Source organism: Spinacia oleracea, chromosome 2, assembly GCF_020520425.1.
Source record: "Spinacia oleracea cultivar Varoflay chromosome 2, BTI_SOV_V1, whole genome shotgun sequence".
Lineage (NCBI taxonomy): Eukaryota > Viridiplantae > Streptophyta > Magnoliopsida > Caryophyllales > Amaranthaceae > Spinacia > Spinacia oleracea.
In genome coordinates, this window is record NC_079488.1 from 98,359,388 (window position 1) to 98,383,630 (window position 24,243).

The window sequence follows — 24,243 nt, forward strand, 5'->3', positions numbered from 1 at the left end:
TATTTATTTTAACTTATTTTCTTTTCTTTCATATTCCTTTTGGTTTTGTTATTTCTTCCTCTCTCCAATTTCTCAGACCCCCCTTCTCTTTTTCCTCCCGCCGCACATGATCACATATTCACATCCTCTTTATTTCTCCGCCATCCTCCTCCTCCACCCTTACTAAAATCCCACCACTATTATCTTAATCTTCATCAATTGAGTCTCAAAATCTTAAATTCATCAATGGATCAGAGTGAAGAGATTCATCAAAGTCACGCAACCATTAGCTTGAATCATCCCACTTAACATGACCAAACTCAGTAATTAAAGCCCCTTAAATCGCTTTCTAAAGGTACGAGTCATAGCCGAGTCGACTCGAGAGCACTCATATATGTACCTCGCCATTTTTGTTTTCTTAGTAACTCTCTTTCACCCTCCTCACCTTTTTCTCTATCCAGCTAATTTGAATGGTATTAGTGTATTACCGTGGGGGTTTTTTATAAATAAATTGGTTTGGATGTTGTATTGACATGCATGTTTGTTTATCTTTTGATCTGGGTTTATTGAGGTTGATGGAAATTTTATAAACTATAGAAGGGGGAGGCAGAAAATTGGTGGTCTGACTCGTTGCGGTAAATGGGTTGTCAGTTGCGATATGAGCACTCGTTGTCGTGGTTATGGACTTATGGTATTAATTTTGATATGTTGTGGGTGTTTTCTATCTGTGATTAGGGCCTAAAGGGTCGGCAATGATGGTGGTCTTCCGTGACCGAAGTGTAGAAGAACAAAGAAAGAGGAAATCTCAATAGAAAGGAGGAGGAAGAAGGCAGGACAAAAAAAAAGTTATATAAAAAAAAGTTGACCTTCTTGACCGGTTTCTGGTCATTTGGGTTCGATAAAAGTTATTGGGGTACAAAGGTTGGATTATTAAATAATAATCTAAAGGTTAGATTATTTACGGAAAATCGTCAAAAGGTTGGATTATTTAAAGTAATTTTTCCTAAGTATTTTTGTTTTCCTATTTTTTTTGGGGGTCGGTGGACCCCCATGCACCTACTCGGCTCCGCCACTGTGCGTGAATGTAATAAACGTGCGAGTATTAAAAAACGGAGGAAGTATTACATAATAACATTTGATTTTTGTATATTAGTAAGAAAATTTGGCCAAAGTTAATGTATGAACAGTGCAAAAATTTAAACTGTTACAAGTATTCAAGAACGGGGAGTACTATTTTAGTTCATGGTCTGTCCTGATTCTTCTGATATGGTTTGTATCTTTTATGTTCTAATCAAATCTGTTTTTTTTCTTCTAGTTTAATCCAGTCTTAATGAGTTAATGGTTTATGTGACTGTGTTTTGCTTGTTTTGGTATTTCTGATCTGGTTTGTTCTAAAGTTTTCTTTTCCGATGTTGTCTACAAGTACTTCCCAGTGTTGTCTACGAGTACTTACCGATTTTAAGAAAATAAGTAAGAAATAATAACAATAAAAAGAATAAAAAGAATAGAACATTAGAACATAGCCCAAGTGGTAAGCAGTTAAGCACGAGGCACGTGAAATTATTTCTACCCATCTCAAAAAATTGCGACGGTTTTAAGAGTGACAAAAATAAAGATATGTAGACCGCTGTCGAAGTTTAAAATTTTTCATAAAAAAAAGAAGACATTGTGGAGCAAATAATCCATACTATGCAAATTTCAACTATATTTCAGGACAACCAAGTTTTTGTCTACAAAACAAATGTGCTTTTGGGATAGAAACTAGAAAGAATACGGTCTACCACTCAAATTTTGTTAAAAGGGATATGGACCCCAAGAGGGTCGGGTCACTAATGTTCATACAATGTCCAAAATACAGAAGGGAAGGTTCTCTCCATTTTCTCTCAGCTCACACTTTGCAAAAGACGGGAGGCAGGAGGCGGGAGGTTCTCTCCATTTCAGCAATCGCAACTCCTGTGCAGCTCTCCCTCGCCTTATTGAGACTATTGAGCTTCCATTGGCACCGTCACTCGTGCATGTAAGCTTGTAGGACCATGGTATCCAGCACACGCAACATCACAAGTACTTCACCATGCCTCGGCCCTCCACACTGACTTTTGTTGCTTGAAGCTTCTTCTTTTTCGTTTGCTTCAGTTGTTGCATCTTCTTGTTCATCTGCCATACAACGGAATAATGGTAAACAACGATATTCTTTTCACCTGAATCTTACTGAACCTATCTCACTTCTTTTTCGACTTGTCTACATATTTCTAAACTTACAACAGTAATATTTATATTGAGCTGTTCAGAACTGGTGGAAATTTAAGCTCAAGTAATTGAATTTAAGTGCAACTGCAAGATCGAGAAAACCCCTAACGCCGCAAGTGTATGCAGAAACATACACTCGACGAGAATGGCATGTCCTGGGTCTAAAAAAATTGACTTATAACCTGTATTGTCAACAAATATTAGCAGATGGCAGGCAGAATCAACAACATATCTTAACATATCCAGAAAGGCCTTTATCTTGATCTGTACATTATCCAACTGAACCATTTGATTTTCCTAGATTTATAAGCAATTTTAGGATAAAGTGGAATTATTTAAGAAGTTAAAACAAAATATCAAGAAGTGGCCAAAAAAGGTCCAAATTGAACATTTAACAAGGAAGCTATCAGATAAACAAAGACTCCACAAAACAAGTTACCTTCATACGACGTTCATCCACTTGGTGCTGTCTAGATCGGGCTCTTATCTCATCTGGGTCAATCTTCGATTGAGGGCGAATCAGAAAGTCCATGGGAGTTGCTTCTGGCCTCGAAGCATGTAGCCTAGAGGCAGATGGGCCAGCCTTACGTCCTCTAAAAAACAGATTTCCAATAACATTAGGTTTTACACGTAAAGATAAGAGCAGATAAGTTCAAAAATTAAAAAAACGTACGATTTGAATTCATCAAGATCGTCATCTTTGGATTCCATCCCTGAGGCTTTATTTGCCTGTCTGTAAAAACATTTGCAGGAATGAGTCAATGAAGCAAAAAAGCAGGAATACTAGATAGCTTAAGAAAGTATAGTTCTTAACATACTTCTTCACAGCTGGTCGCCTGTAAACCCTTTCATCCTCAACATTTCTCATATGCTCAAAATTTGTGCTCTTATTGAAAATTGGTCGACTCTGCATGAATCACATGAGCAGTTAGGACAGTCTAATACATTCCAGAATCAGAAAGCCGGACTATTGAAGTTACAAAAATATTCAATAACAAGCAGTTGACTTTCATAATTCCCTGACAATTCTAAATAAACTCAGCTCATTCTGCTGAAGCAAATTCCAGAAAATGTTGGAGTTTCCCCAAACTGTAAAGCATAAATCCAGCAGGATTTCTAATGCAACAATTTGTCTTCAATGGTTTAACCACCTCTCCTACTATGTACCACGGGATGTACTCCAGGTCTCCGCCAACTCGTGCTGGGCTAATAGTTGACACAGTGATCAGAGGGTTCAGTTTCAAACACTGATTTGGCGTCATGACTAATAGCAATAACAAACTAGCAAACACTTGTGAGTTACAACGATAGCCCTATCACATGTCGGCTCCTATATATAAGTGTGACAAGACGCAGTCGGCAAGGGATCCAAGGGTGGAGATATTGCATTCAGTTCTCCAAAAAATAGTTGTGTGTGTGTGAGAATGTCAGATAGTGATTATCATATTATATGCCTCTTTTCTCTTTGCTTGCATAGAGTAGGGGTAGGTCAAAGTTTTGGGTTACATAGTCTTCACAAAAAGGTTCAAATTTTGTGACAAGTCCAAATTTTGTTAGCCAATTAACACTGTCATAGTGTTATAGTTTGTGCAAAATGAATCCCAACCCAAACAGCTCTCAATTGCATGGGAAAACCTTCCAATCAATGGCAAAAACATGGATGCATCTTACCGTTGCAATCTCAACCAGTCCTAAAGGTCATTTTCCTTTGGGAATCTACAATTATTTCAGCAGAAATACTAGATACTAATCCACATAGGCATACATTTCTTTGGGTAGAACGGCAAGGGGAGGGGGGTATTCATCGTACAAAAATTAGAGCGCCAAACACTAAAATAACCTACCCATTTATCAACCAAATCCTTGGCAAGTTTCCTATTAGTTGTTGTCTCTTCATCTGATCTTGATAGAAACATAATAACCTGCACAGAACATGTCAAATATGATCTAATTTTTTTAAAGAACCATAATCCACGACAATATCACAGTCACAACAGCAAGGTTAAGCATTAGACCTTTCCAAGTCCACTCTTCTTCAGTTGTTCTCTTCTATCATGTTGCTCTAAATCGATTGGATACTAGATTGCACAAATGTTAGATGAGAATCTATATCAAAATCGAACCAATAACCAAATTGAAAGCATAAAATTAGGGGGTTGTATTACATCACTCAAGATCCTCAATATAGCTTCACGTATATTGATATTGGGCAGGCTTCCATCAGGAAGTGGTTCGAGCCAATTTTTTAATAATGTTAAGACCCCATGATCAAGAAATTCATGTTGAAGTTGTTTCCTGCAACAACACCAAAAGATAGAAAGACAAGAATTATTTTCCCTTCTCATAGAAATCAATACAAACTAGCAAACCATAAAGAAGGAGAAGAAGAGGTATGGCCATACTTGGAAAGGGCCTCAGTAAGAAGTGGCAACTTCCTGAGCTTATTGATGGCTGGTTTCCCTTGGGTATTTAATACAGCATCTTCTTCAGCTATAACCTCAAGCTCAGCCATAAGCGTCTCCACCAACTCTGCAATTTCTGCAGCACTTTTCTCATTTTTCTTCTTCTTCTTGCCCGACTTGAAAAGATTTTCATCCTCTTCCTCACCTTCCTCTGCCTGCCAAAAAAAAACAAACATATAAGTAGTCCCTTGTGAAGCTACATTTTGTACTGAACAACAGAATAGAACGGCCAGCAGAATGTGAGAATGACAGAAAACAAGTACGAAGTATTTGGTAACATCATTTGTGCCACTAGTTAGGACCCTAGTCCATAGATTTCTTCTATTGATTTATCATGGCAAGCCTACAATGTACACGACACACACCGTATGCACCAGTATTGATAGTGTACCTGAGCAAAACGACTGGGCGAAGCTGTCTCGCGGTCACTGACATACCTGTCAGCAGGGTCCACACCAGTATCATCTATAAAGTTATCATCATCTAGTGTCTTCATACCATCGTGATCATCCTGTTGATTACAAAAAAGTATATAAGTTAACATGTTCGATTAAAATTGTTATCACAAGAACACATTTAAACAAGAAGACAAAGCAAAGTAGAGCAAGGAACCCTCCATTAGAACAAACACGTACTTCCAATTCCAGGCACGAACCTAACACATCACAAATGCCAAAAAGAAACCTAATCTAGTAATCTTGTCTTATGAGACCAGCATATCATACATAGTTCTGATTAGTCATATATGCAAGCAATAGGGCACTAACGAATGAACTTCTCAGCTTGATGCAGTAAAATATGGAGTAAATTGGATCAACAGTGTATTCTGGAGAGTAGACTGAAAAACCGGTGCTTAATTCGCACAAAATCTACACGAACAGGGAGAATAGTTCAAATGGGGAAAAACAATTCTCTATTCCAGGCTATCATAATGTCCATATAAATTCACATATCTTCAGCAACCAGCGAATGCACAACTTAACCCTTCATCAGTTCATCCCCACATAACCACAATTAAAATCAAGTCCCGTGTTTATCCAACTATTGTGCTTCGATATAGACTTCACAAGTCTAGTAACTGATACATTCAAGCTCAAACTATCCGCCATGGACATAAAACTAAGTAACCAAGCAAAGTTCAAAAGAGAAAAGACAATGACTTTTAGTAAGCAACCAAATTTCCAAAGAGCACAGACAATGACTTTATTAAGCAAACAAATAGTATTTGCAGCACAAAATTATGAAAAAACAACATAAACACAAGAGAAACATCAGACCTCAGAATCACCACCAGCAACGGTATCCCACATCTCCTGCATCTCAGAATCGTCACCGCCCTTCTTTCGCTTCAAGCTCAATTTCGCCTTACTACGATCCTTCCCACCACCAGAACTACCACCACCACTACTAAATTTATCTTTCCTCAACTTCTTCTCTTTCCTCCTATTCTCTCCTCCTTCCCTCATCATCCCTTTATCCTTCCTCTTCTTCGACATCATCGACGAAGACGGTCCCTCTTCCTCCTCTTCCTCCTCGGGGTACGACCCGTACTCGGGTTCAACCTCATCATCTTCATCAGCAAAATCATTGAATTCAGGAGGCGCAGCAACCTGATCATCACTCTTCTTAATCAGCCGCTTTCGGGTTTTCGCCTTCGGCTCATGGCCCCAATTCCCATCCCCTTCTTCTTCGTTAAACTCTGGAACGTCGTCGTCCTCGATTGGAGCCGGCTGCGGCTGGTCATCATCCGATTGAATGTCGTCATAGTCCATCAACGGCTCTCCATCCTCGTCGCGGAATCTGATAAAAGTGAGATGAAATTAGGGATTTGGAAACCCTAATATGGAAGTTGCGTAGAGAAAAAGGGTAGGAAATAAAGGATAGGAGAGAGAAAAAAACTTACTGATCATCTTCGAACGCCATTGATGGATTGATTTTAATTGAAGATTAAGCTCAAGTTCCGTTTCGATTGAAGATTCAGAAAAGAAACGAAAATCAAGTTGCAGAAAGTCGGAGTAGATGAAATAAGAGAATGTGTAGATATAGGAGTAGGAGCTGGTACGAGTTCGATGAATGTAATTTTTCTTTTCTTCGAGACTTCAGCAGTGAAACCCCTTTATAAATATCGGTTTTTTTCACGAAATTCACCACATACGTTACAAGTTTTTGAAAATTCACCAAAATAACTCTACTTAAAAATGTAGGTTTCATTTTATTCGATTTATTTTGTCTTAAATTATATTATCTGAATTTTTTAAACTTAATTGAATTTATTTGAACTAACTGAGTTTATTTGAAATAAACTGAATTCATCTTAACTTATCCAAACTTAATTTTATCTGAATTTTTTTAATTTATACTTAGTATGAAATAACTTATTTGTGTGTAAAAATGTATGAAAAAACTTATATGGAATTATTTTGTGTGAAATAAGTCAAAATAAGTCGAATAGAAGATGACTTTAATACGTAAAATGTAATTAAATGTTTAATGAACTATCTAACAAACTGTCTAACGAACGTTAACATCGTTAGTCACTAACCTAATTAACTAACGGTTTAGACAGTAAAGTCCCTAATAACTCATTTTACTCTAATTGACATTTTCTCGTTTTTTTTCATTCTCCTTCCTCCCCGCAATTTAGAAGGTGGACCATGGTGCACATAGAGCATGGTGCACCTTAAGAACATTACTATATAATTAAAAGAACATTTGGTTACGTAAAAAGAACATGGACATATATTTTTTTTATATTTTTAATAAATTGTGATTTTTTATAACAAAAAAATAAACCATTATATTGCATGTTCTTTTGTCGTAGTGTCGTGTTCTTTTGGTGCACATGATGCACCATGCTCTATGTGCACCATGGTCCATAGTCCACGGATTGGAACCCTTCTCTCTACTTTCCCTCCACACTACAGCAGCCACCCTCTCTCAACTCCAATCACCAACCCCCTCCATTGTCCGTACCATCACCCACAACGTTAGTCACCCGCTTCTCCACCAACCCACCTCCGTCCAACTAGATTTCTTCTTCCCTCTCGTCTCATTCCTCCTACTTTTTCTCCCCCCACCTCCCCAGCTACGACCATCCCCACAGATGGCCCTTCTCAATGCGAAATCACCCATAAGAAACCCCCATCCATTCAACTTCACTTTTTATTTAAACAAGGTAAATTACGTTTATTTATAATATTTTTTCACTTTTATCAAAATTATGATATTGAGAAAATGAGAAAAATTTAATGGTCCAGTGAAAAAGTGTAAAAGATTGGTTAAAATAATCAGCATTTATGTGATAATATAAAATAAAAGGTAAAGAACATTTTGAAACACATAACAAGGAAAGCGTAAAGAACAAAAAGAAACGGTGAGAGTAATGGACAATTAACAAGTGAGGTGGGGATTATAGATTACCATAATCAATCATCTATCAATTACGAGAGAAAAACAATAAAATTAGGGGAAAAAGCTGCGTTTGAGAGGTTTCGAAGAGGCGATCACCTTCTTCGTCACCATGGGAAGACCTCGGAAAACTCAGCCCAAATCTTCAGGAAAGAAGTCGAAGAAACAGGATGAAGGTGTAATTCCTAAACCACACACTCGAGCAACTGTTAAGAACCACCAAGCTCCATCAATGGTGGAGGATGATGAAATTTCTGGAAAATCGATTGTAGACCCAGATGATCTGATTTTCGAGGAACACGAAATTCTTACTCCAAAATCATCACTGGTTGCTCTACAACAACGTTCACAGGTCCGAAATGATTTCAATGAATGGATTAATGGCCTTCAATCGGGTAATGATGCTCGTACCCTTTTTCATTCAAATGTAAGAATTGGCGCGAACACCCATATTTTGCCTGCAAAATCAATTGATCATAATACTGCAACTAATGTGCTGCCCGATGTTGAGATTACAACTGATAAAGAAAATCTAATAACCCCTGCAATTATTGAACTAGATGATATTGAGGATGAAATTACTTTCTGGAAATCGGCTATTGTTTGTTATGTGTTGGGAGCTAACCCTCCCCAACATGTCATGGAGGGGTATGTGCATCGAATTTGGGGGAAACTGGGAGTAGACAAAGTAGCAATGGTGGGGAAGGGACTGTTCCTCATTAGATTTACCACTATGGAGAATTGCCATAATAATCAATGGAGGCACTCAATTCTTTGATTCCAAACCAGTGATCATCAAGCCATGGTCTGAAGAGATTAACTATGCTAAAGACCCAATCAAACAGGTTCCTGTGTGGATTAAGCTGCCTGGACTTGAGGTGAAATATTAGGGAGAGAAGAGCTTGTTTAAAATTGCAGGACAAGTTGGACAAGCCATTAGAGTTGATCAAGCAACTAAGAATAGGGATAAGCTAATGTTTGCAAAGATTCTAGTTGAGGTCACAATTGGTCAACACTACCCTAAATGCATTCAGTTTGTGAATGAGAAAGGGGCACTAATGGAGCAAAGTGTGGAATATGACTGGCTTCCCATTGAGTGCACCCACTGCAGGGGGATTGGGCATGCTAGCCATGCTTGTTCCAAGAACAACCCAAAGCAGAACAAGGCTGCCAAGGTGGTGAGCAAGCCTGTTAAAAAAGTGTGGCAACCCAAAGTTGTTCAAAGAACACAGGTGAAAGAAGAGCAAGTCAATGAACAAGTTGTCACTACTCTTGATGCTGAAGGGTTCATGCAGGCAACTTCTTTCAGCAGGCAACAATGTCAGCAACTGAAACCAGTGAACACAAGGAATAGATTTCAGACACTGGGGTTCACTGATGATAATGATGGTGAACATGACTCTGATACTGAGGTGTTTGGGGATGGTCTGTTAGATCAGGGGTTGATTGCCCCTAGGTCTAATGGATAATATCCTTTGCTGGAATGTGAGGGGACTGAATAGAAGAGCCAAACAATCTGAAGTGGGGAGGTTTATCCATTCTCACATGGCTAAACTTTTCAGTCTCCTTGAAACAAAGGTCAAGGCACCAAAAATGGGTGACTTGTACCTCAATATCTGTCCAGGGTGGAATTTCACTACCAACCTTAGATGTTCCTCTGTAGGAAGAATAATTATGGCATGGGATCCTTCTACTTTTGATGTGGATATAGTGACCATGAGTAGCCAACACATTCATAGTGTTATCACACCAAAAAGCACTGGTGTCAGTTTTCAGTGCACATTCATATATGGGATGAATGGGAAAAATGAGAGATTGCCCCTTTGGAACTCTCTCTCTCACATTGCTGGTAACTGTAATCAACCATGGGTCATTATGGGTGACTTTAATGCACTAATGGAGATTGAGGATAGAATTGGTGGGGCTGTTAGGCTTGGTGATATTCAGGCTATGAGGAACTGTATGTTCCACTGCAATCTCTCCACCATTAAGACAGTGGGTAGAAAATATACCTGGAACAATAAGCAAGAAGGGGAGGCAAGGGTTTTCTCAAGAATTGATAGAGTTTTGGCCAATGCTAGCTGGTTGGATCTATTCCCTACTGTAGAAGCAAACTACCTCCCTGAAGGTGAGTTTGACCATAGCCCTATGTTGCTTTGCTTTCACAAAAATGATAACTTAAAAAGGCCTTTCAGATTCTTTAATATGTGGGCTAATGCTGAGAACTTTATTGATGTTGTTCAAACCAACTGGGAGAAACCTGTGTTTGGTTGTACCATGTACAAAATCCTTCAGAGACTCAAGTGGTTAAAGGTGGACCTGAAGCAAATGAACAAGGAGGGTTTTAGTAATGTTGAAGCTGAAAAACACCAAACTCTACTCTAATTTACTACAAATCCAAGCTAGATTACATGCCACCCCAAATGATGGAAGCTTGGCTGATGCTGAAAAGTTAGTTGCAGCTGATTATAAACAGGCTCACAATGCTTATATGTCTTATCTCCATCAGACAGCCAAGATCAATTGGCTAGCACAGGGGGATGAGAACACTAGAGTTTTCCACCAGAGTATCAAGCAGAGAAGAAGACACAATACAATTCACTCAATTCAGAACATGCAAGGTGACAGGGTCACAACAATTGAAGGGGTGAAAGATGCCTTCACTCAGTTCTACTCTGATTTGTTCTGTACTCAAATGGAACACATAACTCATGTCAACCCTGTGATTATTAGTAGAGGGCCAACACTTAATGAGTCTCAGAAATCCTTGCTGGATTGTGTTTTCTCAATGGATGATGTGAAGAAGGCTCTATTTTCAATTCCTAACCACAAGGCTCCTGGAATGGATGGCTACAATAGCTATTTCTTTAAAACTGCTTGGCATGTTGTCAAAGATGATCTCTATAAGGCAATTACTAACTTCTTTACCACAGGGAAAATTCTCAAAGAAGTTAATGTTACATCAATTACTCTAGTCCCTAAAATCCCAGTTCCAGCTGCTGTGGGAGATTTCAGGCCAATAGCCCGTTGTTCTGTCATCTACAAGTGCATATCCAAACTCATATGCAGCAAGCTCAGTTTGGTGCTTCCTGAGCTAATCTCTCCCAATCAGGGAGCTTTTGTTTCTGGTAGATCAATTCTGCATAATGTTCTGATCTGTCAAGATATAGTTAAGATGTATAACCAATCTCACACCCCTCCTTGCTGTTTGATGAAAGTTGATATTAGGAAAGCCTATGACACAGTAGAGTGGGCATTCATTAAGGAAATGTTGACTGAGCTTGGGTTTCCTACTTTCTCCAAACTAATCATGACTCGTCTTTCAACAACAAGTTACTCTCTTCTCATTAATGGTAGCCCTTCTGATCTTATCCAGCCTAAAAGAGGACTCAGACAAGGGGATCCTCTCTCCCCCCTACTCTTTACCCTATGCATGGAGTATTTCTCCAGAGCCATGTCTACAGTTGGTGAACACCCTCAATTTCATTTCCATACCAGGTGTAGAACTCTTCAGTTGAATCATTTGTGTTTTGCTGATGATCTCTTGATGTTTTGTAAAGGTGACATTACTTCAGTTAGTCTGCTCTTGGAAAGTTTTAACCTATTCTCAAACACTACTGGCTTGCAAGCAAATCCCTGCAAATCCTCAGTATACTGTTGTGTTATCTCTAATACTGACAAAGAAGGAATCAGTGTTGTTTCCGGTTTCAGCTTTGGAGAGTTACCTTTTAGGTACTTGGGTGTACCAATCAGTACCAGGAAACTTCAGGCTGGTGAATGTGACCAACTGGTGAACAAAATGGTTGCTAGAATTAAAATTTGGAGCTCAAGACATCTTTCTTTTGCTGGAAGAATGAAGCTTGTTAACTCAGTTCTAATGAGTGTCAGTGTGTACTGGTGCCAGATTTTCATCCTTCCTAAGAGTGTTATTAGGAAAATTAACTCTGTATGCAGAGCCTATCTTTGGCATGGTACATATGATGATAGCAGGCCTGGTCCAGTGGCATGGATTAACCTGTGTGTTTCAAAAACACAGGGTGGGCTTGGGTTTAGAAACCTTGCTATTTGGAACCAAGCAGCTGTTGGTAAACTGGCATGGTCCATTGCTTAGAAAGAAGATAATTATGGGTAAAATGGGTGCATGCAGTCTATGTTAAACATAAGAACTGGTTGGTGTACATGCCCTCTATTGCTGCTAGTGGGGCAGTAAAGTATATCTGCAAAGTCAAACTTGATATATTGTACCAATAGGCTGCATTCTTACTCTTGGCTGACAACCACAAAATACTCTATTGGTGACATGTATAAGCAATTGAGTGAGCAACAGGCTAAGACCAATTGGTCTCATTTTGTATGGAATAGATTCACCATTCCAAAACATAGGGTCATTCTTTGGCTGGCTCTGCAGGACAGGTTAAAAACTAAGGCCAGGTTGTTCCCTTATGGGGTTACTGATGATGATCTGTGTGCTCTCTGTGGCTTACATACAGAGAATAGCTCTCATCTGTTTTTCTCCTGTCACTACAGCACTGAATGTTGTAGGAAAGTTCTGCACTGGTTGGGGTTCAACACTCACAGAACAAGCTTGTTCATGATCCTCAAATGGGCTCATAGGCATTGTGTGGGTGGTTTTAGAAGGAGAGTTTGTTATGCTGCTGTTGCAGGGGTGGTTTATCAGATTTGGAAGGCAAGAAATTCAGCTATTTGGGATGCTAAGGTTCCAACTCTGGATAGCAGTGTTAACTGTATTCAGTTGGATGTTAGACACAGAATTAAGAGTATCCTAGGTAAGAAAGTGAGTACTAGAGATAAGGATTGGTTATATTCCTTGTAATGATTCTGGTTTTCTGCTCTTTTGAGCTCTGGTTTGCCTGCTAAAGTGGAGGGAGTCCTTCCTAAAAGGTTTGTCTCCCTTTAGTTTGACTTAGTTTGTAATAGTTGGTTGATTAATATATAAAATCCTCTCTTACTTGTCAAAAAAAAAAAAAAAAAAAAACAAGTGAGGTGGGAATAATTTACAAATGTCATAATTTACAAATTTTCCTTTTGGAAATTTATTGAAACCGCCAAACTTCTGAAAATCTATTTTTTTTTTTACTTTATATTTTTGGCAGGCATAATATCGAGGATTCGAGGAGAAGAAAACCCGCTCTTCTCAAACTCCTCCATTTTTCATTCACACCGACTAGGGTTTCTAACTCATTTTCAAAATCTGTCAATTTTTAAATCATCTCAATTGCTCAGATTCTGATTCATCCGGTAATTTTCTATCTCCTTCAATTTTCTTTTTTATTTGTTTGATTTTTTTTTTTTTTTAGAAATTTGATATAGGACGGTGTTGGCCAGGTTTGGTGGTCGGGGTTAGGGTTAGGTCAAAATTCCGGTGGGTTAGTAGTGGCGATTAATGGTGGATGGTTGCTACCTTGCGCAGTTGCGCTGGGAGGTGGTGGGACGAACTGGCGGTTGGGTAGGTGGTGTAGAGGTGTGGGGAGGGAAGGGAAGATAGAAATGAGGTAATCTTCAACTCCAAGTAAGGGGTAGGACTTGATGTAGATGATTTATGGGGAATTCTAAAAAGTAAATTGGGGTAAAGAAAATTGGAAAATAGGCAACCAAACAGTCACTAACGGAATTAGGAATTTGAATTGCCGTTCCCTGGCGAAATTGTTCATTTGGCGTATTAATTATAATCAAAACCTTAATTTTGCAACCAATTTATGAATGCATTTGATGTTCATTCTTACTGAATAACACTGCTATTGTCTTATGAAGATGATTACTTGATTTTATTGGAGACATTGCATTTTTGCAGGAAAATATGGCGATGCTGGCACTTACCGATGACGTGATCTTGCCCCTTAGTATTGTATCTAGCTCGAAGAATGAGCTCAATCTTGAAGGACCGGTGCTCGATAATGCGTTGGTTATCACCCTGGCTTCAACTCTAAGTAATTTCCTCTTAAACTTGTTTGAGTGAAGAGCTGTTCTTTGTTACATTTGAATTTTTTTCTTTAATTGTAAATTTTGCAACATATTAATACATAATCAAGCCAAAATTTTGTAGATTAGTTTATCAATTTCCTGCGTTGTGTTGTTTAGCAGTTTAGGACACGGGATTCATGCTTTCAGATGCTTTCTGTGGTTTCCGTTTTTGGACTTTGGAAGATTTAATGTAATTGGGAAATTGATGACTGAACTCATTGTCTGCTGTTGGAACTACTTCTTGATTTTCTTTAATTTTTCTTGTACCTAATATGATAATATTGGTTCAGCGTTTGAACGAGTGCCTCACTGCCTCTTTTTTGACTTGGTTCCGTACGAGGCAATGAGGCGTTGTTGTATGATGGGTCAAGTTCGTAATTTGAATGTCAAACTAATTTGTCCACTTTGACTTGTTTGTTGATCGCTGTTACCTTAGTTTAAAAAAGTGCGTCCAAGGCGCGCCTAGGCGCAAGGCTCACCTAGGCTCAGCCTTTGGCGCCTTGAGCTCTCCAGGCTCACTGATGTCAATCAGGCGCGCGCCTTCGTGCGCCTTTGTGCGCCTTAGGTAAGGCGCAAGGTGCAGCGCCTTCAGTCTTCAGGCGCAATAAGATGACGCGGATCTTTTATTTACATTTTTTTTCATTTTTAATGATATAAACACACCCCATGTCACCTATCAACAGTCATATCTCTACAACCTTAGCTTTTTGGTAGAGGAAGTAGTTCCTCCGTCTTTTAATACTCGCAACGTTTGGACTTTTGCCACTATTCATATAATCTACTTTGACTATTCGTAGTGCTTTTTATATAAGATAAAACATAGTCATGTGGGATCTTGTTAGATTCGTCTCAATGAGTATTTTCAAAATATCAACTTTTTATAATTTTTGCATAAAGAGAATTTAAGATATAAATGATCAAAGTTGTGCATTGGCATGCGTGAAACTTACAAACGTTGCGAGTATTAAAAGACGGAGGAAGTATGAGTTAATTTTCATATTTCCAGCATGTAATTACCATGCAAGGTTCTAATTTTGGCACTCCATCGACGGGATCACGCAATGCTCATGAACCGGCAAGAAAATATGGCACTCCAATAGAAATATGTTGTTTTGAGTATAAATTGTGTTAATTTTTTTCTATCCCGAATTTTAAGGTTTATTAGAAAGTAATGTGCGCCTTGTATCCAAAAGGCGCGCGCCTGAGCCTTGCGCCTTGCGCCTAGGCACCATGACCCTTGTGCGCCTTAGTGCGTCTTGCGCCTTTTTAAACTAAGGCTGTTACTCATCTTGTTCTTGAATCTTTGACAAAATGTTCTCAATAGTGTTGTCCTTCAACATCCTTTATGTAAATAATTTCCTCAATTATTGCACAACATTTATCTATGAGTTTTTCATGGCATGGACTTCTCAGGTGCACTGCCTTTGGAAACGTCATCCATGGATACTGTTATTGGTGTCTCCAAAGCACGCGACTTTCCTGCTGTTCCACTGCTTGCTGAAATGTTTAGAATTCTAAAGCCAGATGGAAGAATTCTGATTCATTTGACTGAACTTTCTGGTGATCTACCTTTCGACAATGTAATATGTTTTGGAATTGCTAAATTAATATGAATATTGATAGTTTATGACTTTGCGTATATTCACCTGTCCTAATCCTGATAGATACTCTTGGCAATCTGCAGATTCTTTCTTCTCTCCAGCGGAAGATACTTGTAGCGGGATTCTTGGAACCAGAAGCTGGCCAGAAGCAACCTGATGCTTTTTCAGGAGTTCAGTCTATACAAGTTAGTGCCCTACTTTTGCTGTTAATTACATAGCTCCTTCATTAATCTTCAAATCATTCCGAAAATTTCTTATCGGAGTTTCTCTGTGAGATCTTTCTGAATTTTGGTTCAAATAATTGAATGGAAATCCTTAGAACTAGGTGATACATAGTGGGTTACATGTATTACATTATCCAAATCCAGAGATGATGCTATGAGAGATAACCTGGAACAACCTTCACTTATTTTTTTATGCACGGGTTGGAATAGGTTACCATGAGTTATTGGAAACTCTGTGTGTATTGTGAAAGTGCAACATTTGTTGCGTTTCTGGAGTGGTGTTGAGAACTTGAGATGAGTAAAAATAATAATATAGGAGACATTTCAAGAATTATGATATTTGCATTTCTTAAGTTTTTATTAGCAATTTTCTCTAGTTACCATATTACATGACTTTTTATGGGGATCCATATTGTTTATGGGGCATCATGTATTTCTTGAGTGATGAACAAGCAAAATAATGTTCGTTCCAGTGCTTTTGAATAAGAGACTGTCAAGGCCTTATCATTTCATAGCTCTTTTCCCAAAAATCCTGTGTGTTTATGGCTGGAAGAAATAACTTGAACGGGCTTTGTGAGAGTTACCTTTCTTCCACTCGTAAAATTTGTTTTTAGGTTTTACTGATTTGCACTCACCTAGACTTAACTGTATGCCTGTTCACTGCTCATGTGGTTCACACTGCATTGTATGTTGCAGAATCCACTGTATTTTGTACGGGAACACGAACTTAGTTAGTGGGTAAACTGATATTTTATGCTAGCAAAATAGTTCTACTAACTTTTTATCATGCTTTGAAGTTATTGCTTTGGAAACACTGTTCTTGGCTTCTTCTTTATGACCACCCTTTCGTTTTTCCCATTTCCTTTTTTTGGGGGAGGGGGAGTCTTGCTAGGCGACTAACAAGATGGCGAAATAGAGTCATTTACTACATCGACATCTCTAAATTAGGATGCATATCCTCTCCTTTTTAGTGGGTGGCCGCTTATCTTTTGGCGCACCGGGTTAAACAATAATCATATACTCTCTTTGTCACAAATTACTTGCACTAATTTCGGTTTTAGGCTGTCCGAAATTACTTACCCCATTTCCTTCATGATAAACTTTTTCATTGTGCCACATTCCCCCACCCACTTTTTGTCTCTACACTGTTTCCCCTTCATTTACAAGCGTGCCAGAAGCAATGGGGAAAGTAATTTGGAATGTATGGACTATAATATGGCATTATGACTCTTTTTGCCACTTGTTTTTTCTTAATCTGGTGGTCCCTTTAGATCGATGAAACAAATTTTTGGTAAAATAAGATCAATTTTTTGTGTGGAGGCTCTGAATGATTATAGTTTTGAAGAAGGAACTCATGGGAATTTTATATACTAGCAAACTACATCAATTTAACGGTGTTACGAAAAGGAGTTAAACATAACTTTAGTTTGCTTGATTATGAAGCAATGATAATTTTCTTTTTTTTGGGGGGGGGGGGGGGGGGTTCTACAATCCTAGAACCTTTTTGTAAGCTAAATTCTCCTCTGATTTGGCTATGTATTCAACTTGCCAACGGTGGATCTTGGCCAAAAAATTACAAGGGGCCTAAATTTGAAACTTCAACATCTCATTGAATACAGAACCATTCAATCAATATGTCACCAACATATTTTATGCATATTTTCGTTTCTATAATTAATAACTTCAAAATATTTATCAGGGGCCTAGCCCCGAATGGCCCTGGTAGAAGATCCTCCCTTGGACTGCCAATTCACCCTCCCACCCCCACCACTTTTTGGGGATTTTAGATGTTATCGGTTGTGATTTCAACTAATGTTGGGTTAGATTAGTTTTCCAATTTTGGGGGCTATTGTTCTTTGCCTTATGTAGGTTAGAAAAAGTGGGTTTGTCAGAGATAGAAAGGATTACCAAATGAGGACATGTATTGTTGAATCAAGATTAGTATTTTGCATTTTTTTCGTTTGTTTGATTCATCTGATGAGAAGTATACTTCTGTCACAGGTTAAAGCCAAGAAGCCGTCTTGGAAAATTGGATCATCCTTTTCCATCAAAGCCTCAAAGGGTTTACCAAAGGTTCAAATAAATGATGATATGGATCTGATTGATGAGGATACTCTATTAACTGAGGAAGACCTGAAGAAACCACAATTGCCTCCTGGTAAGAACATGGGATGATTAAGATTTTTCTTTTCTTTTCCTTTTTTCTGGGAAATATATCAGCATCTTGAACCAACTTATCATTACAGTTGGGGATTGTGAAGTTGGAAGCACAAGGAAAGCCTGCAAGAATTGTTCATGTGGAAGGGCCGAGGAAGAGCAGAAAGTAGAAAAGTTAGGGTTAACAATGGAACAGCTGGATAATCCTCAGTCTGCTTGTGGCAGTGTATGTGTTTTGGCATTATATTTACAAATTGTGGTATCTTAATGCAGAGTATTTTTATTTTGGAAGATGCTGTGCATAGTTTGTTTTGGGTTTAAATTTACTTGAGTTTGAATTAATATGTTGTTTGTTTGCTTATTATTTGTTTTAATATATTGCCGGGTTTCCTAAATTACAGTGTGGACTAGGAGATGCTTTTAGGTGCAGCACGTGCCCATACAAAGGTCTTCCTGCATTTAAACTTGGCGATAAGGTACACCTTTCTCTTCCCAACCTTGATGCTTTATTCAGATTTATATTCTTGTTTACTGCTCTTACGGTCTCTGTGCTTCTAGTTTCTTGCCTATCCATGGATCCATAAATATGAACATTTGGACATTGCTAGGCATAATATATTGAAGAGTGGATGGAGACTGAAAGTTGTACTTTTGATACTTTATACCATACTGAAGTACTGAACCATATCCCAATGTGTGTATGCGCCTGAGGTTTTACCTATAGGGCAGGAAGGAGATGGGGTTGGATGTATCATGGCCTTATGGCAGTAATTCCATTGAGCTCAGCCTGTAATAGTAAAGAGGCAGTAGATTTAACGTTTAGTGTCCATGCCAAATTGTTCTAGTTTTCTCCCAATGATGGATGTAAAAAACATCATAGGAAGATCACGCTACTGTACTGGATTTTTTCCAAATAGGAGACCTAGCTGTGCGGAGCGTGGTTTGTATTTTTTAGTAGCCTCCTTATACTTTACTGATGTTGCTTTTCTGTGGAAGCCAGTAAAAAAAGGCCTTGTGACAATGTTGCTACTGAGAAGATATTATGACATTTAGCTTTGCACTTGATTGTTTGAGAGAGCTCCAGCTTTGTACCTTTTTCATTGCTTTTCCAACTATTGGTTCAATGATATTGAGTTGAGCTCAATTATTCTGTGGACTTGTAACTTGGAAGCAACATTGGATATTGAGGGAATATTTTATTTTAGGATTAAGACAATGGAAATTCATTCATAATCAAAAGAATAATGGGAGATTTGGAGCCTAGCGGACCAGTAGTCTTCCAATATGCCTATTTGAAAAAGAGAGCTAGATTTTTGCTAACATAAGGTGATCAGACATTCCTGGAAAAACTGCAGAAGCATGCATCCAAAGTGATGTTAGGAAATCAAGTTTATCTATTAGGGAACTTTATAGGAGACCCAGAGATGTTAAGCAGACAAAAGAAGCCCTAAAAGAGGTTGCTTCCATAAGCCAGACAAACTTGTGGTGGAGAGCCAGAGTTAACACAAATGTGTTTGGACCAAAAGAAGGTTGTTTTGAAGTAGAACAGTGAAAATGCTAGAAGATGAAGGTGAAATGGCAAGAGAGGGAGTTGTGTGTCCTGGACTTTTCTATAAAGTTGTAAATGGGAGAAGACGAAGGAACTTTATTTAGGAGATACCGAATAGAGAGTGGCATGGGAGAAGTTCTTAATAATGTTGATACTATACGTAGGGAGATCTTACAACTCTAAGAATGTTTCCTGAAGAATGAGCTCAGCAACTGAGGTTTGAGGTCTAGAATGGGCTCGGCGACCGCGGTTTCAGGGTCTTAACTGGGACTCAATCCCGTGACTCCTCACATGCGGCTGACTGATTAGAGGCCTTAGAACTACCTTTTGAGAAGGACAAGGTCAAGAAAGCACCGGGTGTTGTGGTTTTTCTTTGGCAACTTTTACGATATTTGGGAATCAGTTAAGACTGATTGACTATCTGATCATCTGATGGCATTCTTGGCCAAATTCAACTAACGTGGGATCGTGCTTAAGAGCATGAGTTGAATAGCTAAGACAGTTGGTTAACAAGAGACTCCATCATTGCTAACAGGGCCCTGTAAAAAGCTCGATATCTCACCTACCAATGCCCCGGTTCTTCTTGGACTAATACATCTTATCCTAATTAACTAGATCTTCCCCTAGATTGTAATGGAATTGGTGGGAAAGGAAAAGAAGATACAGTGTGGACTTTTTTCCTACACAAATCAGCGGAATTTGGAAAGTTGATTACATAAAGTCCTTGCATAACTAACCAACAAGGGATTCTATCCAGTTGTTACCTAGTAAACCAAGAAAAGGAATATTCATCCTGTCTCTTCCCTTCCCTTCCCTTCTATTTATCCTTTCCAGCCTTTATTAAAATAAAACTACCTTTAAATGACTGTCAAAGTGAGCTTGTGTTTTGATTTATAATTGAAAAGATACTGCATCAGATGTAGTTTGGTGATGACAAATGTGTTCTGCATAAAGCCAGTAAGATTGAATTATGTAGTTGTATGGTTTTAACTGTTAATGTGCGAGTGTATCTTCATGACACTTAAGCCCTGTGAGGGGGTAATAAAACATTAGTTGATATCAGCTTCATAGATGCTTATCTAGATAATTTTATCCTCGTATTTTTTCTATGAAACTTGAATTTATCCATGTGATTTGTAATGTAATTTTGTTGGATTCCTTGATGTTGTAGGTTTCTCTATCAAGTAATTTCCTTGATGCGGATATATAAACAGAGCAGGATTCAGTTCAGCTGCATTTTTGTGGGCACCATGTTTGTTTTCAGTGTCAGAACTGACATAGTGATTGTGCATTGCTGAGATTGTAAGTAGTTTTCCGGAATACATTTAAATTTTCATAAACTAGGGTTCTACATTTTAATTTTCATAAATTTCGACTGTTATGTAATACGGAGTATATGAATTCGTTGAACTAAAAATATATATTGGCATGGTCTCATGCGATGTAATATCTGTTTTATTATAAGAAACTGTCTCTGCGTTTGCTGGCCTACCAGTCCTGAAGACACTTCCGATTCCCTTGTATACAGCCGTACAGGCGATATCTGCATTTATTTGATCCTCTACACTTGTGAGGAAATTAAGAGGACATCTGTTACGGTGATTGGATAATAAATGGTGCAGGATATGAACAGTCTCGTGTGCTAGTGTCAGTAAACAATTTCATCTTATTGGAGTTGGATATTGTTCTTCAAAAGATTGCTAGTTTCAATTTAAGTTACAATGTACACATTTTTAAGACACATTTTTAATCATGTCCAAGATATTGCACTTTACTTCCTTAAATTACAGGGCACGTCTTTCATACTTCGTAGTACGTATAATATTTTTGTAACATCTTATATTCTTATCTGATCTAAGGTGAAAATTTGATCAGTAGTAGCATTTAATTGAAAATTGAAAGTGACCTAGTATTTTGAGACGTTTTTTCCGTAACAAAAGTCATAAGCTAATACAATACTCCTTTCAACCCTAACCAATAGCTTATTTCCATTGATACAAATAACCGAAAATAGCGATTTCAAAATGTGTATATTCATATATCGGTTTAAGTTAGGAACCCCAAAAATGATATTACAAGAATCAGATGCAGCCTAATTGGCCATTTATTATCTCATCCATGTTAACTACTCATCTGTTGAGAAAGGAGGACTAGAAGTCCCTGAGGTCCAACCAAGATCTCATTCAAGAAACTAAGTAATCCAAACCAAACCACAGGTGTTACATCCACTCCGCCTAGAGGTGGTATCACTTTACGCGTAGGAGCAAGAATTGGCTCCGTAGGTGCGTAAGCTAGAACGTAAGGAAACTTACCCACCGGAAGCTTCGGGTACCAGGACATGACTATCCTTGCGATGAAAAGGAAGGAAAACGCCGAAAGGAATGGTCCTATAAACGGAATGGCTACCTTTGCCGTGGCTGGATCCAGATCCAATATAAGTAGATTCTGTTTCAACTCACTGATAATATGTGATGTTTCGAGCATACTGATGTTTTGATTTGCAGAAAAAGAAAACATATCATAACATGGTTGAAGCGAGCCAGAGACTTGGGTGAGTGTTTGAACAGTTACCCCCAGGACACACCGGGGACTGCATGTTATTCGTTGGTTTCTTTTCGCGGGATTCCTGCATCTTTTCTGCATACGACAGTTGAAGCATGAACAATTTACGAATGTCAGACTACAAGATGATGGACTGGCTAAACATATGACAGTGCAAGAATTATTCAATAAATTGTCAAAACATGGTTACACAGATGAAACTACTGATAATCCTATCACCTGACCTGCCGATTGTCTGCCTCCCCAGCTTGGGAAATCCCTTTCCTTATAAAATAACGGAGTAAAGGAAAAAGAAGAGAAATCCTACTCCCTTTATCAGATGAATTTTCAACATCTTATTAGTTATAAGGAATGAACTTGTAATGAAATCCATCTTGGCTAGTTTCAACACGAAATTATCCAAACTGAAACCGACTTTGCTGACAAAATGTGGTATACTGGTATCTTATGCAAAAGGGCTCCTGACGGCCTCAATCTTCGATGTGTTGATAAGTATGAAGCACAAAAGGTTAATTAGTTTCATATTTTAGACTATTTGTTGGGCACTGGGACTGTGGGACATGTAATCAGGCTAACCCTCAAAAATTTACAAAATACTGCAAGTCTGAATCAAAAGAACATGAGCAGCAACATCAAACGCACAATTCTGTAATTGAGATTCTCCAAATGATTTATAGGATAATAGAAAGAAAGATAGCATCAAAAAGTTTGCAACCCTAACTAAATCAAATTGCTCAAGAGTATTAATCCATTACCATTCCGGAACTTCTTTGATCCAAAAGACTAAAAGTAATTACGGATTGGGATTTTCGGGAGTTTTATCTCGAAATCAGACCTGGAAAACTGCATAATTTCTCTAATTATACCTAGATATCAACTAGATTACTCTTACAGATAAACTATCAATATCAATGCTCCATTCTACGGAGTATAGTATTAATGTTGTGATTATTGTGATTCAGAGTAGGAATACAGTTATTCGTCAGTTTTTAATACAGCAACAACAACAATATCGCAAAGACGAAACGCCTCAACAATGGAAAAACACCATTAATCGAATGGAGAGATTAGTGATCATAAAGAGTAAAACAGAAAAAAGTACTTACAAGCAAAAGGGGATAAGACTGGGAAAGGGCTGCCATGAGATACTGCAAGCTTAAAACAGAAGTGTCTCACTCTCACAGGATCAAAGGAGGAAAACAGTCAAGGAGCCACTTTTTTTTGGAATGGATAAGACGTCACCCAACTGCAATTTGTGTTTCAGACCCTTCATTCGTGTTCTATCACTAAAAATAATTGTCAACAAATTACTCTATCTGCCTCCCAGAAGAATCGTGGTCTCGTACGTTGGGTGTTTGGCAAATGGCTTTTTGGTGGCTTTTTCACTACTCACTGGGTTTTAGTTGTTGGCTTTTTCACAATTAAAAAAAAAAAGTGTTTGGTAAAGAGGCTTTTTTGTTAGCTGAAAAGCCAACTTATTCGCCAAAAATGAAAAGATAACCTTACTAGTTGTTTTGCATGGCTTTTGGCTTTTTAATCTTCAATACTTTCCTATCCTTAATTTTTCACTAATTAACAATGAAGAATGATAATAAATAATTAGAAATTAAAAAATTAATACAGATTAAACAATTATTAATTATGCATTTTTTTTTTTTGTGTTTAAAGGGGGCAGGAAGCCCAAAAAACAAAAGAAAAAGGCTACAAACTACAAAAAGAGAAGGAAAGCTACACTACATAAACGAAAGCAGAAATCTAACAGCCAGCACGACCCTTCCTCATGCTCAACTCCGGCACCATCCGCGTTCTAGTAACTCCGCTCAAGTCCTCCATTAAAATAGCAAGAAGATCCTTCGGGATCGCCTCGATCATGACCAGCTTCTCAACCAAATTAACCCCATGGTTTGCTAACCAATCGGCGGCACGGTCGCCCTCCCTGTAGCAGTGACTGATGGTAACCTCCCAACCTTCACGAGCTATTAGAGCCTTACACTTTCGGATCATATGAATATATGGAGAGTTAATTGGGGTTTCACCAACTAACATACGGAGTACCACCTGCGAATCCACCG

General features: G+C 38.3%; 3 protein-coding genes across 3 annotated transcripts; 1 reads left to right on the top strand and 2 right to left on the bottom strand.

The window, feature by feature from the left end:
• Positions 1-1,664: 1,664 nt before the first annotated feature.
• LOC110787920 (protein IWS1 homolog 1) lies at positions 1,665-6,777 on the bottom strand. The gene is made up of 11 exons (XM_021992553.2): positions 6,592-6,777; positions 5,966-6,488; positions 5,080-5,199; positions 4,629-4,843; positions 4,392-4,521; positions 4,242-4,304; positions 4,071-4,148; positions 3,045-3,133; positions 2,900-2,959; positions 2,666-2,819; positions 1,665-2,133 (listed from the first exon to the last, which is right to left on the bottom strand). Exons 1-11 carry the CDS (start codon positions 6,609-6,611, stop codon positions 2,035-2,037), a joined length of 1,551 nt encoding a protein of 516 aa, XP_021848245.1. The 5' UTR covers positions 6,612-6,777; the 3' UTR covers positions 1,665-2,034.
• Positions 6,778-13,196: 6,419 nt separating this feature from the next.
• Positions 13,197-21,122, top strand: LOC110787919 (anamorsin homolog). Its single transcript, XM_021992552.2, has 8 exons — positions 13,197-13,355; positions 13,909-14,044; positions 15,492-15,658; positions 15,763-15,864; positions 17,905-18,061; positions 18,150-18,286; positions 18,462-18,536; positions 20,781-21,122. The coding sequence occupies exons 2-8, from the start codon at positions 13,915-13,917 to the stop codon at positions 20,817-20,819; spliced, it is 807 nt and encodes a 268-aa protein (XP_021848244.1). The 5' UTR covers positions 13,197-13,355; positions 13,909-13,914; the 3' UTR covers positions 20,820-21,122.
• Positions 21,123-21,571: 449 nt separating this feature from the next.
• Positions 21,572-23,467, bottom strand: LOC110787918 (protein COFACTOR ASSEMBLY OF COMPLEX C SUBUNIT B CCB3, chloroplastic). The gene is made up of 2 exons (XM_021992551.2): positions 23,278-23,467; positions 21,572-22,246 (listed from the first exon to the last, which is right to left on the bottom strand). Exons 1-2 carry the CDS (start codon positions 23,311-23,313, stop codon positions 21,731-21,733), a joined length of 552 nt encoding a protein of 183 aa, XP_021848243.1. The 5' UTR covers positions 23,314-23,467; the 3' UTR covers positions 21,572-21,730.
• Positions 23,468-24,243: the final 776 nt, after the last annotated feature.